At 40.9% G+C, this 15,976-nt stretch overlaps 1 protein-coding gene across 5 annotated transcripts in view; it reads left to right on the plus strand.

Annotated features, from left to right (window-relative positions):
* GRK4 (G protein-coupled receptor kinase 4) overlaps positions 1 to 15,976 on the plus strand; it is a 92,738-nt gene that overhangs the window by 41,005 nt on the left and 35,757 nt on the right. For all 5 annotated transcript variants that reach the window (XM_087434838.1, XM_087434836.1, XM_087434837.1 and 2 more), the window contains 3 exons: positions 478 to 555; positions 6,650 to 6,753; positions 15,423 to 15,515. In XM_087434838.1, the coding sequence (XP_087290964.1) occupies positions 478 to 555; positions 6,650 to 6,753; positions 15,423 to 15,515 (275 nt within the window). The remainder of the gene's footprint in view (positions 1 to 477; positions 556 to 6,649; positions 6,754 to 15,422; positions 15,516 to 15,976) is intronic.

The raw sequence follows: 15,976 nt of genomic DNA on the forward strand, positions 1-15,976 counted from the left end.
CTTGAGCTAACATCCCTGCCAATCCTCCCCTTTTTCTTTTTTTGCTGAGGTAGACTGGCCCTGAGCTAACATCTATTGCCAATCCTCCTCCTTTTTTTCCCCCTTTTTCTCCCCAAAGTCCCAGTAGATAGTTGTATGTCATAGTTGCACATACTTCTAGTTGCTGTATGTGGGACGTGGCCTCAGCATGGCTGGACAAGCGATGCATCGGTGTGCGCCCGGGATCCGAACCCGGGCCGCCAGTAGCGGAGCGCGCGCACTTAACCACTAAGCCATGGGGCCGGCCCCAGAACTGACTGTTTTTGCCCCTATGAGCCATTAGTTTCCCAAAGAAGAACTGCAGATGCTTGATCAGTAAAGCTGTTCTCTGGTGCTTAGGGTACCAAGTCAGTTCCATAAGTCAGAGAATTTGAAACATTATGAAGTCAGTGAAGAAGCTTAACTAACATTTTCCTTTTCTCTCATCCCTACAATCAGACAGAGTATGAAGTGGCTGCTGATGAGGACCGAAGAGATTGTGGACTGTTAGTCTTAGAAACATTCTTCAGTAATGAGGTGTGTTTTCTTTACTAGATATAAAGATTTGTAAATAACTTTCTTAAATAATTAGAGTGCATAGCCATTTTTGCTTAGTTGGATAAGATATAACAAGTGTGTTAAAATCTTTAATTTCTTATAAATGTTCCTCTTCTGCATTTTCTTTTGATTTAGTGAGGAAATTAACAATTAAATCTCTTAGAAAATTGATTCAAATAATTTAAAAGTGTCTATGTTTCCTCAAACAGTATATAGAGTCAGAGAGTTTTATTTGCCTCTCTTGGACTGAAAATACCATTTTTCTCTTAACAGCTTTAACGGGTATTAGTTTTTATGCTTTTTGAAATCACTAGGTTCTTGCAGTTTAGTAATTCCCTGAAATTAGAGCTGTAACCTGCTTGCCTTCATGTGACTTCCTTTTTGTAGGCCATTAGAAGTCATAAACTCCAGGCAGGTCCGTGTGTTGTAGGGTTGAAGGAACAGTGACCACAGTGAGAGCTCACATTTAGTGAATACTGGTCTAAGCCTTGTGCATGTAATAAGTTATTTAATACTCACAACAAACCTATGAGGTAGGTAAGTTGTTATGTTTATTTTCATATGATAAGACTGAAAATCAGAGTGGTTAAGTGACTTACTGAAGGTTACATGGCTAGTAAGTACTGGAGCTGGGAATCAAACATATGTAGACTGGAGATGAAGAATAGTGTGGTGAGAATGAGTCTAAAATATTCAGATTTTGAGCCTAGCTAACTGAAGATGATAGGACCATTAAGTAGGGGAAACTCAGTGGTGCAAAAATAGGGTGCCAGAGGGAAAGGCCAGTGGACTGTCCAGCAGGCACAAAGATGTGCTCACAGCCAGTGGGTGGCGGAGATGTGATTCAGACCCAAACAGCTTTTGACTCCAAAGCTTGTGTCTACCGCAGCCTTCAGCCTCAGTACCTTGGCTTATGGATCGTTCTTTTAAAATGCAGCTATTACAGTATCTACATATTTGTAGATACCACCAAGACACTAATTGGGAGGAGTAGAAGAGAAGTTTCATTTATCTAGTTCTTTTATCTTTTTTATGAACTCTTTTTTCGTTCTTCTTTCCTGAAGAAATACTCACATAGCAAGGGAGATTGTCAAGAAGAATGACATAATTTAAAAATTAATCATAGTGGATATGGCAAATGTAGAAGAGGAAGGAAGGGGCAGAAGGGACATCCATCTGTGGCCCAGTAATAGTGAAAGATGTTTATGGGTTGCCTGAAGATGCTGTAATTTGAAAGCTCTTTTTTTCCCTACCATCAAGTGGGGAAACTAGCCTTATGCTTTACTCAAAAAAAATAACAATAGGTCACATCATCATTGTAGTTTTTCTTTTTCTTGTCTTTTCTTTAAAAACAACAACAACAAAAATCTCTCTTTTGCACACCAAAAAGGGAACTCCTCTACTCAGATTTCAACAATCTAGAATACCGAAAGCACCTAAAAATAAGGGAAGACTGTGTGTGTTCATTCTTGCATTTCTTTATCCTTTCACTCAGTCATTCTTAGTTTTTCTTAGTTTTCTAGTTTTCTTTTCAGGATTCCCAAATTTTAAAATTCAGCCAAGTTTGATTTATAATTAAAAAAAAATTATGACCAAAACCAAGTGGGATTTATCCCAGGAATGTGAAGTTTGTTCAATACCCAATAATCAATTGATATAATACATCATATTAATAAAGGACAAAAAAACCCCCCGTAATCATCATACTAGAGGCAGAAGAAGCTTTTGAGAAAATCCAGACTCCTTCGTAATAAAAGCACTCAACAAGTTAGGAATGATATGGAACTTACTCAACCTGATACAGGACATATATGAAACACAACTAACATCTTACTTAAATGTGAAAGGTCAGATGCTTTCCCCCTAAGGTTAGGAACAAGACAAAGATGTTTGCTCTCATCACTTTATTTGACATTGTACTGTAAGTTCTAGCAGGGCAACTAGTTACTAAAAATAAACAAAAGGTAGCCAGATTGAAAAGGAAGAAGTAAAACTCTGTTTGCAGATGACACGATCTTGTTGTCGTAGTCTGTTCAGGATGCCATAACAAAATACCACAGACTAGGTAGCTTATAAACAGAAATTTATTGCTTACAGTTCTGGAGTCTGGGAAGTCCAAGATCAAGGTGCCAACATGGTCGCCTTCTGGCCCTCTTCCTGGTTCAAAGCCTGTGCCTTCTCACTGTATCCTCACATGGTGGAAGAGGCTAGGGCTCTCTCTGGAGCCTCTTCTATAAGGGTACTAATCCCAGTCATGAGGGCTCTATCCTCATGTTCTAAGCACCTTCCAAAGGCCCTACCTCCTAATATTGTCACTTTGGGGGTTAGGATTTCAACATATGAATTTGGGGGGGACACATTCAGACCACAGCGCTTGTATATAAAAAATCCTAAGGTATCCACACACACATTAGGGGGAAAAAAAAACTACTAGAACTAATAAATGAGTTCAGCGAGGTTGTGGGATACTAGATCGCTATACAAAATTCAATTGCATTTCTATACACTAGCAATTAAAATCCAAAAATGAAATTAAGAAAGAAATTCCATTAACAATAGCATCAAAAAGAATAAAATAGTTAGGAGTGAATATAACAAAAGAAGTGCAAGATTTATACACTGAAAACTTCAAAACATCATTGAAAGAAATTAAAGAAGAACTTAAATAAATGGAAAGATGTCCCATATTCATGGATTAGGAGACTTAATATTGGTAAGATGCCAGTACTCCCCAAATTTGTTTATTGACTCAGTATAATCCATATCAAAATCCTAGCTCCCTTCTTTGTAGAAATTAACAAGTTGATCTTAGAATTCATATGCATACTCAAAGGACCCAGAATAGTCATAACAATCTTGAAAAAGAAGAAGAAAGTTGGAGGACTTATACTTCTCAATTTCAAAACTTAGTACAAAGCCACAGTAATCAAGACATAAGGTACTGGTGTAAGGACAGACATGCAGATCAATGGAATAGAATTGAGATTCCAGAAATAAACTCATACATTTACAATCAGTTGACTTTCAAAAGAGTGCCAGGACAATTCAGTGGGGAAAATAATAGTCTTTTCAATAAATGATGCTGGGACAACTGGATATCCACATGCAAAAGAATGAAGTTGGACCCCTACCTCACACCATATACAAAAATTAACTTCAAATGGATCAAACCCCTAAATGTAAGAGCTAAAACTATAAAACTCTTAGAGGAAATCTCTAAGGTATAAATCTTAGGTGTAAAACTCTTAAGTGTAAATCTTTGTGACCTTGGTTTAGACAGTGGTTTCTTAGATATGACATCAAAAGGACAGCAACAAAAGAAAAAATAGATAAATTGGACTTCATCAGAATTACAAAGTTTGTGCTTCAAAGAGCACTATAAAGAAAGTGAAAAGACAACCTATAGAATGGGAGAAAATATCTGGAAATCCAGTATCTGGTTAGGGTATGGTATCCAGAATATATAAAGAACTCTTACAATTCAACAATAAAAAGACCTCCCAATTTTTAAAAAATAGTAAAATATGTATATTTTTAACACAGAAAAATAATCATATTTCTGCAAAATCCACCCATCTCTCCCTCCCCACCCTCCTTCCTATCAGAGTTTTCAATGTCCAAAATGGTAAAACGCAAGGCACTAAGTCATTTGGTAAATTTGCCCTGGTAACTACCTATTCTGAAAATAAGTCTTGTTCTTAATTTAAAGCCCCAGAAGAAGTCTTCTTTCCACTTACGTCATGTTTAACATCAGGCCAGTAGTACTGAGCCTCAATTTGGCTTCCCTTAGCCTACCTTACTTCTCTGCTCATGGAAGATTAGAAGCATTGCTCTTCTTTTCTGTGGGAATAAATTTCTATTAATATAAAAATTTTCTAAGATACTGAAAATCTCTATTTGGAGTTATCATTAAATAATCGTAATAGAATTAACCTGCTATTTAGCTTCAGAAAATTGAGACCTTTGGAGGGGAAGTAAGACTGTGGGAAATATTGAGAGCTGTTTCTTAAAAATATGTATCTTTGAGAAACTTTTGGAATTTAATGGCTTTGTCTTCCGTGAAAACTTTATCTTGTTTTCTGTCGTCTCCTATGCCTGTAACAATGGGTACTTGTTGAGTAAGTGAATGAACAAACTTCTTTCCTGAAATAATAAAATGAATAGACCCATCTTATCCTTATCATGGCCTTGCCACATGGAAAGAAGCTGGGCTTGGGAGTCCTGAGAGCATGGTTCAATCTTGGTTCTCCCCCTTTTTGCTGTGGGTGCACCAGAACACTCTGTAGCTTCTTAAGCCTCATCTATCAGGGTTCTTGTGAGGCTAAATGACATAATATATATATGAAAATTCCTCATTTGTATTAGATAATTTAAATGATAGCTATTAATTATTATTAATTATAACAATATTATTGATTTTTTTTGAAAAATGTGAGTTTTCTCATTGTATATTTCTATCAGTAGTTCAACTTCTTTGAAGAAATAGCTGCTTTGATCTATAGACAACACACTTTTGCTGTGGTAACTCAGCTATACCACAGTCAGAAATCAGTCTACAGGAGGCCGGCCGGGTGGCACAAGCGGTTAAGTGTGCACTCTCTGCTGCGGCAGCCTGGGGTTTGCTGGTTTGGATCCCGGGTGCACACCGACGCACTGCTTGTCAAGCCATGCTGTGGCGGCGTCCCATATAAAGTAGAGGAAGATGGGCACGGATGTTAGCCCAGGGCCAGTCTTCCTCAGCAAAAGAAGAGGAGGATTGGCAGATGGTAGCTCAGGGCTGATCTTCCTCACACACACACACACACAAAAGAAAGAAATCAGTCTAGAATGCATTTCTCATTTCTAATGACAAGTTAAATGTACAGTTGAACAAGATCTGGGTATTTTTTTCAATAAATCTGGATAGTACTTGTGTTATGTGTTTTCTTTTTCCAGAATCCTTTGTATGAGGGTTAGGAGAATGGGAAACTGGCGTGTAGGGACACATGAGTGAGAACGGAAAGTGGTAGAGCCTTTTTGGAGGGCAGTTTTGCAATAAAAAATCAGCGTTTAAAAGGTGTATCCTTTAAGCAAGTAATTCTACTTCTAGGAACCTATCCTATAAAAACACAATTGTATGAATATGTTCATGGCAGTGGTGTTCACAGTGGAGAAAACTGGCAACTAGAATGTTTAAGAGAGGCAGATAAACCCATACTCTGGAAAACCATGCAGTCATTAAAGAAAATATGGTGGCTCTATAGGTGTCAGCACATACTTATAAAACTATACATACATTTTTATCCCATTTGTGTGAGGAAAAAGTGGGTGTATTTCTGAGGGTTTCCTTGTGTGTATGTTTACATTTCTAATTATGGTAAAAAAAAAAACATAAAATTTACCATCTTAACTATTTCTAAGTACCCAGTTCAGTAGTATATTCACACTGATGTGCAATCATCACTACCATCCATATCCTAAACTTTTTTTATCTGACAAAACTGAAACTCTGTCCCCATTAAACAACAACTCCTCACTTCCTCCTCCCCCAGCAACTGGCAGCCACCATTCTACTTTGTGTCTCTATAAATTTGACTACTCTAGGGACTTCATATAAGTGGAATCATACAGTATTTGTCCTTTTGTGACAGGTTTATCTCACTCAGCATAATATTCTCACGGTTCATCCATGTTGTATCCGGTGCCAGAATTTCCTTCTTTCTTAAGGCTGAATAGTATTCTGTCGTGTGGATGGACCACATTTTGGTAATCCATTCATCCACTGATGGACACTTGGGTTGCCCCCACCTTCTGGATATTGTGAATAATGCTTCTGTGAACATGGGTGTACAGGTATCTTTTGGAGACTCTGCTTTCCACTCTGTTTTAATGTGCACAGGAAAACGTCTGAAGAGCTAGAGGACACACTGAACTCTGGAAACTGAGACTGGGGTGGAGGGTCAAGGCAGCACTTTGACTTGTTATTTCATACACTTTATGTTGTAATTGTTTTATAATATGCATTAGGTTCTGTTTACAATTGGTAAATTATGAAATCACTAATTGTTATGCATTTGGTTTGTGCTGTATTAAGAAGTCAGAAGCCCCTTTACCAGAAATACCTCCACGTGTTGTGAAAGAATGTAGATTGAGACTGAGGGAGAATCCTTCCAAAGAAGTCTTTGAGGAGTGCACTAGGTAAGTGGTTTGTGCCCAACCCTGCACAGATTACCTATGGCTAAACCTGAGACGGGGGCTTATAGGAGGTTTCTCTGCAGGAGACAAGTTCTTATCAGGGTGCTTTCTCAATTAACATGGTCAGTTTCATTAGAAAGAGGTAAATGAAGAGTAATAATTATACATACATGAATGACACACTGACACGGGTCACACCGTGGAGAGCCAGTCTGCTAGCATCGCTTTGCTGGCTCCTGGCCCTTTCTGCTTAGTCTTCTAAAATGCTTGTGTCTAGAATGAAAAGATTCCCATAAACATTCCATAAAATGTTTTTTTAGACCTAGGCACTTGCGGAAAATTTCTTTTCTCCAGATCTTTGCGATATGGACAGGAAAATTCTAAGTCAGAGCACTTTGGCTAAATTCAGCTTCTTCATGTACACAAAAAGAAAGAGTGGTTTCTGAGGTGATCTGGCCTGAGACGTGTAGTCTTTTGGGTATTTGTGCAGACATTCGGGTATCGCTTCTTCATTCATTCCACAGAAATTTGTTGACTGCCGACTCTACGTCAGCTCCTGTGTTGTTTCCTAGGGCTGCCAGAATAAAGTACCACAAACTAATTGGCTTAAAACCACGGAAATTTATTGTCTTACAGTTCTGGAAGCTGGAAGTCTGAAGTCAAAGTGTCAGCAGGTCATGTCTCTGAAAACTAGGAGAGGATCCTTTCTTGCCTCTTCTAGCTTCTAGGGGTTGCCAGTAATCCCTGGCATTCCTTGGCTTATAGCTGCAGCATTTCAATCTGCCTCTGTCATCGCATGGCCTTTTTCTCTGTATGTCTCTGTCTCTGTGTTTTCTCTTCTTATAAGGACACCAGTCATATTGAATTAGGGCCCACCCCACTCCAGTATGACTGCGTCTTAACTAATTATAGCTACAATGAGCCTGTTTCCAAGTAAGGTCACAATAACAGGTGCCAGGGTTAGGACTTCAACATATCTTTTTGGGGGATGCATTTCAACCCATAATAGTTTCCTTCTTGGGTTGAGGTTGTAGCAGAGAACAAAACAAAATAAACCCTGCTGACTTGAGTTTACTTTCTTACACGCCTTAAGAAAATATACATCCCAGAGCCTTGGTGTATTAGTTAGTCTTTTGGAAAACATTTATTAAGCATCTGCTATGTGCCTGTCAGTGATCTACATTCTGGGAATAAAGAGATAAGCAAGAATGACTTGGTCCATTACCCTTAGGGAGCTTGTAACCAAGTGGAATGACAGAAATCTGTATTAGTTTCCTACATCTGCTGTAACAAATTGCACAGACTTAGTGGCCTAAAACTGCACACACATATTCTCTTATAGTTCTAGAGGTCAGAAGTCTGGAAGTAATCTCACTGGACAGAAATCAAGGTGTCAGCAGGGCCACACTCCCTTTGAGGCTCTAGGGGAAAATCCATTTCTTTGCCTTTTCCCACTTCTAGAGCCGCATTCCTTGGCTCATGGTCCCTTCCTCCATCTTCAAAACCAGCAGTGTAACATCTTCAGGTCTCTCTCTGCTTCTGTCTTTACGTGGTCTTTTCTTATTCTGTATGTGTCCAAATCACCCTCACTCTCCCTTTTATAAGGACGATTGTGATCACATTTAGGGCCTGCCTGGATAATCCGGGATAATCTTCCCATCTTAATTCAGTCACATCTGCAAAGCCCCTGTTGTTACCCGTAGGGTAACATTCACAGGTTCTAGGGATTAGGACCTAGATGTCTTTGCATCACTATTCAGCCTACCACAAGTAATTTGACAGGGAGGGGACATTCAGGGAGCTGTGGGGACTCAATACGACTTCACCTAGTCTGGGGAGATGAGAAGAGTCTTACAAAGACTGTTACATGCAGGCTGAGGCCTAAAGGCTGAACAAGAGTTGACCTGATGAGGAAGAGGGAGAAGAGAGCTCAGGCAGAAGGTAGAGCGAGTGCAAAGACCCACAGGGAGAGAGAGCCTGGTGGAGTTGAGGATTACTGCTGCTTCGTCTGAGGAGGGCCAGGGAGAGGTGACAGCAGCATGGTGATCACAGCTCCCACTCCTTGATCGTTATACGTATCAGGTGCGGTTTCTGTCACTTTCCATGAATTAACTTATGAGTCCTCACAATGACCTTCTGGAGGTCAGCACTCATTTCACAGAAGAGGAATCTGAGACCCAAGGAGCCAGGTAAAGTTTGTCCTTTGCTCTAACAATTAGAGTGACATATTCATTGTGTTTTTAAAAGATTGCTCTGGCCACAATTTAGAGGATGGTTTGAGGGAGGGAAGATTGGATCCAGGAGACCAGCTTGGAGGCTGTGGCAGTTGTTCAGCCTGATGATGGCAGCCTGGACTAGGGTCGTGACGGTGATAATGGAGATAGATGAATGGATTTTAGAGGAATTTAGGAGTCTGGTGGGCAAGGGGAGGCTCTACAGTCTATCTGGGTACATGTTGACTGTGAGGTGCATTTTGGTCATCAAGCAGAGCTGAGGGGTATCCAGCTGAATCTGGAGTGTTCACCTGAGAGGCACGATAGACTAGATTTGGGGGTCATAGCCTAGGTGTAGACGTGACTGAGGCTGTGGGAGTGGAGGCCAGGCCCAGGGAGTGAGGGCAGAGTGGGAATTGAAGAGACGAGGGAGATGAGTGAAGACGGCCTGCAGACCCACCTCCACTCTTCATATCCACATCACTCTGTCTCCTAAGTCTGGCTTCTGTCTCCTTCCTCCATCCTTGGGGCCCTTAGCTAGAACTGTTTTGGTAGAAGGAGGGGACAGATGCCACACTGTATGAATTAAAGAGTGATGCAAGATAAAGAGGCCACATCCCAGTCCTGAAGAGAGGCTGTGTGCTGGGAGCAGACCGGAGGTTGGGAGTGGGAGGTTTCAGGAGAACGGAAACATTTGCAGTAGCTGCCGTAGAGACTGGAAGAGAGGGCCCTGTCAGGAAACAAGAGCAGGAATTGTATTTTCGTGTGCTATTACTTTTAAAGCTCTTTCCTATGTTTTTTTCATGCCTGAGGAGGTTTTAAAACAGGTGGTCTGATTTTGATGTTTTAAGTGTGACACTAGACCACAGAGAGTTGAATTCGTTCATGCAGTCAACAAATAATTTATTGAGGGCCTATTATGTGTAAAGCACTGTCCTAGGCACTTGGGATGTGTCAGCAAATATGCAGACAGGATTTCGTGTGGCAGGGAACAGCTCACCCAGGCCTGTGCAGCTGGAGTGTGGCAGGGCTAGGTGTACTTGAATAACGTGGCTGCATTTTTTTAAAAAAGACTCTTTATCCACCCCTGGCTTCCTCTTGAGGTGTAGGTGTTCTGCACTCTAAGGATCTCAGTGGTTTAGATGCTCATTCCCTTTAGTGAGAAATTCAGATGACCAGCTCAACACCCCACAGATAAATGGTTTTCATCTCATCTTTCTACTAGCCAGGCATATGCCATTGGACTAGAACTCTCTTCTCTGTCCTTCGGCCTCCTCCTCTGACAATGAATTAGACTAGGTCTTCTCTAAGATTTGTAATTTTAAGTCATCTTTTACTTATTCTTGTTGGATATTCACACAAATGAATACTAGTGTCTGTGCTGTGAACTTCCTTTGCAAAAAGATGTTGACCGTATTTGATTGCTTCTCTGGTATGGCAAACAGGACAGGCCTGGTCTTGGCTCTCTGATTTCTATAGTTCTGGGACAGTATAGTAAGAATTAAAATTCTTCTTCCCTTCATCTGAGACATTTAAGAAAGTGGGAGGGGCCAATCTTTCAGTCTATGTTTTTGTTCTTCACTTTCCTCTTCGGGGTGCGTACATGTCCTAAACTCTTTCTTGTGCATGTACACTAAGACACTTGTAATAGTGATAATAACAACAATAATAAGTGCTTTGGAAGTATTAATGCATTTACTCCTCATAGTAACCCTATGAGATAGGCGTGATTATTATCCTTATTTTACACATGTGGAAACTGAGACCAGAGAGGTTTGGTAACTTGCCTAGGTCCCTCAGCCAGTGAGTGGGGTCCATGCCCTTGACCTCTCTGCTGCCTTCCAGGGCTCGAGGCCTTTTCTCTGGGTGACCCTCCTTCTGCATCTTGCATATGGGAGGCATGTTGCTTGATGACAGAGCAGCCAGCACCCTCACGTGGATGCATTCCCCAAGAAGGACAGTAAAACCTGGTTTGCATGCAGTTTTTTTTACTAGGAAAATCTGAAAATTAATTCCTAAGTTGTCACTTTAGATACGGTATTTTTCCTGTCTCTGATTTTTATGTTAACTCGTAGATACAAATCAGAGCACTAAATCCTGTTAGATCCAAGTGGCTGGCTTTTCCTGACTGTGTGTGATGACCATGTCCACAGTGTGGGTTTGGGTCTGTCAGACACTGGGACCTTACTCAGTCATTCTCTCACCTACCATGGTGGGTGTTTGCAACTTGAAGAAAAATGGTTATTCTAGTCAGTCACTTTGTGCAGCCTAAAGCATTCCTTTGTAATTTAGCATTAGAAAAGAATAAACTTTCTTCTGAGGTAAACATGTGGTTCCCTGGTGTACAGATTAGCAACTCGGTGGAGCAGGAGTGCGTGTCTCCCTTTCTGTGAGACTGTATGCCGGCAGCCAGGCCTGACCCAACCCTTCCCCTCACGGGAGGTGCTAGTAGTTTCTGCACGGCTGCGCCTCCAGCCAGCCAGCTCCTCCTTATGCAGCATGCAGCAGCATTGCACTGTCTGTGTTTCCTGAGAATGACGAGGGACAGGACAGAACCTCAGTGAGGATGTCCTGGACTGACGGTCTGGTCCAGCCTGTAGGAGAGACATAAGAGACAAAAGCAGGATTGACGGCTTCACTCACAGCCTGGCCAAATGACGTCACAGAGACAGAGAAGGGGACAGCCTCAGGCTGGAGACAGTCCTCTGTGTGACAGACTTACAGACAGCAGACCAGGTACTCTAGGACGAGCTTCACCTTGGGCAAGGCCAGGCAGTCTCTCATTGACCTTTTCAGTGACACTCCCAGAAGCACAGTTTCTTAATGCATTCAAGCAGCTATAGCAAAGTCTCCCACACACTGGGTGGCTTATAAACAGCAGACATTTATTTCTCTTAGTTCTGGAGGCTAGGAGCCCGAGATCAGGGTGCCTGCACAGTTGGGTTCTGGTGAGGGCCCTCTTCTGGGTTACAGATGGCCACCTTCTCTCTATGCCCTTACTTGGTGGAAAGACAATGAGGGAGTTCTCTGGTCTCTTCTTATAAGGGCACTAATCCCTTGGGGCCTCCACCCTCGTGACCTAATCACCTCCCAAAGACCCCACCTCCAAACACCTACACTGTGGGGATTAGATTTCAACATGTGATTTTTGGGGAGACACAAACATTCGATCTATAGCACACATCTCATTAATATCTTTTTCAAAAACCAAAAACAAATATGCCAGGGAATACCGAAGTCTTCATCCTTAAATTGAGGAGAAAGTACGCATTGTGAGTGAAGAAGACAGATCTCAGCATGCTCGTGAGGCTATGTGGGAAAACATCACACTGGTTAGCAGGACTGATCTGGTTCATGAGTAACGAGGGTCTTTACTTGTTGATTGTTCTGTGCTGCTGCTTGTTCCCGGGGTTTAGTCTACCCTGTGGTTTGGAATTCAGGTGTTTTGCAGTTGATGTCATTTACCTTCACTAATAATTGCAATTTTTAAAATAGTTTCTCTTTTTATCTCTAAGAATGTCTTTTATTTTTCTACAGTTACTGTATGTTTCCCCATTTCAGCCTTAGGATTCTTCATTGATATGTCTGTTCACTAAATTTGTTTGCATTTTTAACCCTCTGATTAAGCAGACTTTTCAAATTCTCTTCTGTTGTTGAAAAACGTGGGCTATGTACATGACAGTATTAGACTGATTAAAAATTCTGCCTCCTTCTCTGTTCATAAATAAGATATGGACTTAAAAGTCGCTAATCTTTAAATGAGTGTTGGTGCTCAGGTGTCTGTGTGTTTCGATTACTGCATTTGGCCAACGACTGTTCACTCCCTGCATATTCATTAAGTGTCTGTCGTTTGCCCTCAGCTGTGCCAGGCACTGGCTAATCGGAGACTTTAACGTAAGACTCCTAGTGTAGAAACTAGGAGCTTTAGTGTTTTCTATTACTCTGTCTCGTTTCTGTATCATTACAACCATTTTGGGTCCCAGAATCCTGAGGCTGCAGAATGAACATAACTGATTCCCTTTTCCATAATGAACGTAATTGATGCTCCCTGTTGTTTCCGTATGAAGCTATAGTGAGAGTCAGCACAACGTGATGGTTAGTGGGGATCACCAAGATGAATGTAAAAACACCGGTGTGGAACTGATGCACAGTTTTAAATGTCATAATTTAAAAAAATGTGTGCAGTAGGTTTGTTTCCCAGACTAGAGCAGTGGAACAGAGTCTGTTGTTTTTGAAGTGAGGAATATTGGGAAGTGAAATTGAGAAGCACTGGCAAGTTGGTTATAGTCTTAACCTTATCAATTTATACAGAGTGTGAAATATACAAATATATTAAACAAGTTGGTATTTGTGGTGTTCTTTTCATGGAAATACTTAAATATCTTTATATAAATGATTTAACTAAGCTGACAGTATCAGAATTCTTAAACTGGTTCAGAAAAGTGTGGAGCTCAGCTGACCGCATGCTCATGAGGGAAAGGTGCCTTTTGGGTCAGGGAGCAGGCTCTCCTCTCACTCCACTAGGAAACAAGGAGTCGGTCTAGGTCGCTTCTGGAACAGTGTTCAGTTCTAAGGCTCTGTGTAGCAGCAATTTCTTTTTTTTTTTTTTTTTAATAATTTTATTTATTTATTTATTTTCCCCCAAAGCCCCAGTAGATAGTTGTATGTCATAGCTGCACATCCTTCTAGTTGCGGTATGTGGGACGCGGCCTCAGCGTGGCCGGAGAAGCGGTGCGTCAGTGCGTGCCCAGGATCTGAACCCGGGCCGCCAGCAGTGGAGCGCGCGCACTTAACTGCTAAGCCACGGGGCCGGCCCTGTGTAGCAGCAATTTCAAACCTTTATCTCAGGACCCTGTTAGGCTCTTAAAAATTATTGAGGACCCAAAGGGCTTATGTTTACGTGGGTTATGTTTTTAAAAAATCAGAAGATACACACATTCCACTCTCCGTCAGAGCAAGATGTTGTCAAATGTTTTGTGGCCTCTGGAAAACCTCTCTGTGAGAATGAGGTTTTCAAAAGGCACATAATGTCTTAATATTATTATAAATATAGTTTCAGGGCCGGCCCTGTGGCTTGGTGGTTAAGTGCGCGCGCTGCGATGCTGGTGGCCCGGGTTCGGATCCCGGGTGAGCATCGAGGCACCGCTTCTCCGTTCATCCTGAGGCCGAGTCCCACATACAGCAACTAGAAGGATGTGCAGCTACGACATACAACTATCCACTGGGGCTTTGGGGGGAAAAAATAAAATAAATAAAATCTTTAAAAAAAAAATAATAAATAAATATAGTTTCATTATTCATCACCCCCCGAAAGGGTCTGGGAACACATAGGGACCCTCAGAACACATTTTGGGAATCACTGTGCTATAACGTTAGTCAATCCAAGAAGATCTGAATAACCTCTTTTTACAGAATAAAGTGAAACAAATCAAGTGACATGCTCAGAATTCTAAAAATCAGTGAAAGTCCTGGGATGACTCCCAATGCCTCTTCAGTTACCTACCTACTAGCAGTTCCTCATGCAAACTATGCTGCTTCCCATTTGGACTCTTGCCATGCTGGGGAGACCCTTTCCTTTGTTCTTCATCTGCGTGACTTCTACTTCAGCTCAGATGTCGCTTTCTTCAGAAAGTCTCTGTCCTGTCTCCTTTCCCAGGGTGGGTGTCCTGCAGGCGCCAGGCCTAGCTGCGGCGACGCGGGCACACTCCTCCCACTTGTGCTCTGTCTGACCCAGCTCCTTGACTGAGCTGCCAGGTTCCTCAAGATAGGCCTAAGTTGACGTTTTCCCCCAGCGTCCAGCGTGGTGCTTGTAGTCTACTCAGTAGTTATTTATTGACTAATGAGCTATTTTAAACGACAGGCCATGTTCTGTCCCTCATCTACTCCCCAAGTAAGAATTTTATTACTTCTGTAATAAAATTATAAATAAAACCTGAGAGGCATGGCTAATTGCATAAAATTTCTTCAAGAAATGTGTAGCATAAAATGATTTATTGGGTGCTTTATTTTCAAGTTAAAGAAATGTTGTGTCGCATATTAACATTCTCTACCATATGACTATGATCGTTTAGACATTTAATCTAATCTTATTTACAAAATGTTTACATTCCCTCGTGAAGCTTATGCATAAACATGCACACCTTGAATACATCTTAAACTATTGTCTTTCTACTGGTAAATTATGTTTTATCAAGTAATTATTTCTGTGAAGTCCATGTACATAAAAAGAACCTCTGACTTTGGGAGGGTAAATCAATTTCATACCTTTTGAATTCTTGCCTTTATGTTTTCACTGATAGCATTAGAAACTAGTGTAGAATTCTGTAATTGCAAAATTCAATTTGAATTGTATATAATGATAGACTTTCCCATATCCACTGCTCATTCATGCACTAAAACACCGTTGTTTTCATATTATACTGTAACAAAATTGTATAATTGCATAAAATATTTTTCTAGAATTGTCCAAAACTATTTAAGTGGAGAACCATTTGAAGAATATCAAGAAAGCTCATATTTTTCTCGATTTTTACAGTGGAAATGGCTGGAAAGGTATGTTCTAATTTAAAATTCAATGAAAACAAGTAGTAACTTCTCATAATGCACACTGATTGATGTATACTTTTTCATCTGTCAAAATACTATTGGAAATCTAGAGTCGTATATGGTATTTTTGTACAGAAATTATTAATATGTATTATACAGTTTCTTCTGATTCAGTTGACTCTGTTCTCTCTTTCTAAAATGTCTGTTAGCCCTGTTGGTGCTGTAGTTAGAAAATAAAGCATCCTAGATTCACAGAAATACGATCCAGTGCAGTGGTTGAGTCTTTGGGGTCTCAGCCCTGCTTAGCCTCATGCTAGCTGTGTGGCCTCAGGCTAGTGACTTAGCCTCTCTGAGCTTCAGATCCTTGTTATTTAAAATAGAGGTGATTATAGAATCAGCCCTAGTAGACTGCTAGGGTCACCTGAGAAATGTGTGCAAAATGCTTAGCACAGTGCTTGGTGTACGAA

The sequence above is a fragment of the Ceratotherium simum genome, chromosome 8 (assembly GCF_057802395.1).
Source record: "Ceratotherium simum simum isolate JZ-2026a chromosome 8, ASM5780239v1, whole genome shotgun sequence".
Classification (NCBI taxonomy): domain Eukaryota; kingdom Metazoa; phylum Chordata; class Mammalia; order Perissodactyla; family Rhinocerotidae; genus Ceratotherium; species Ceratotherium simum.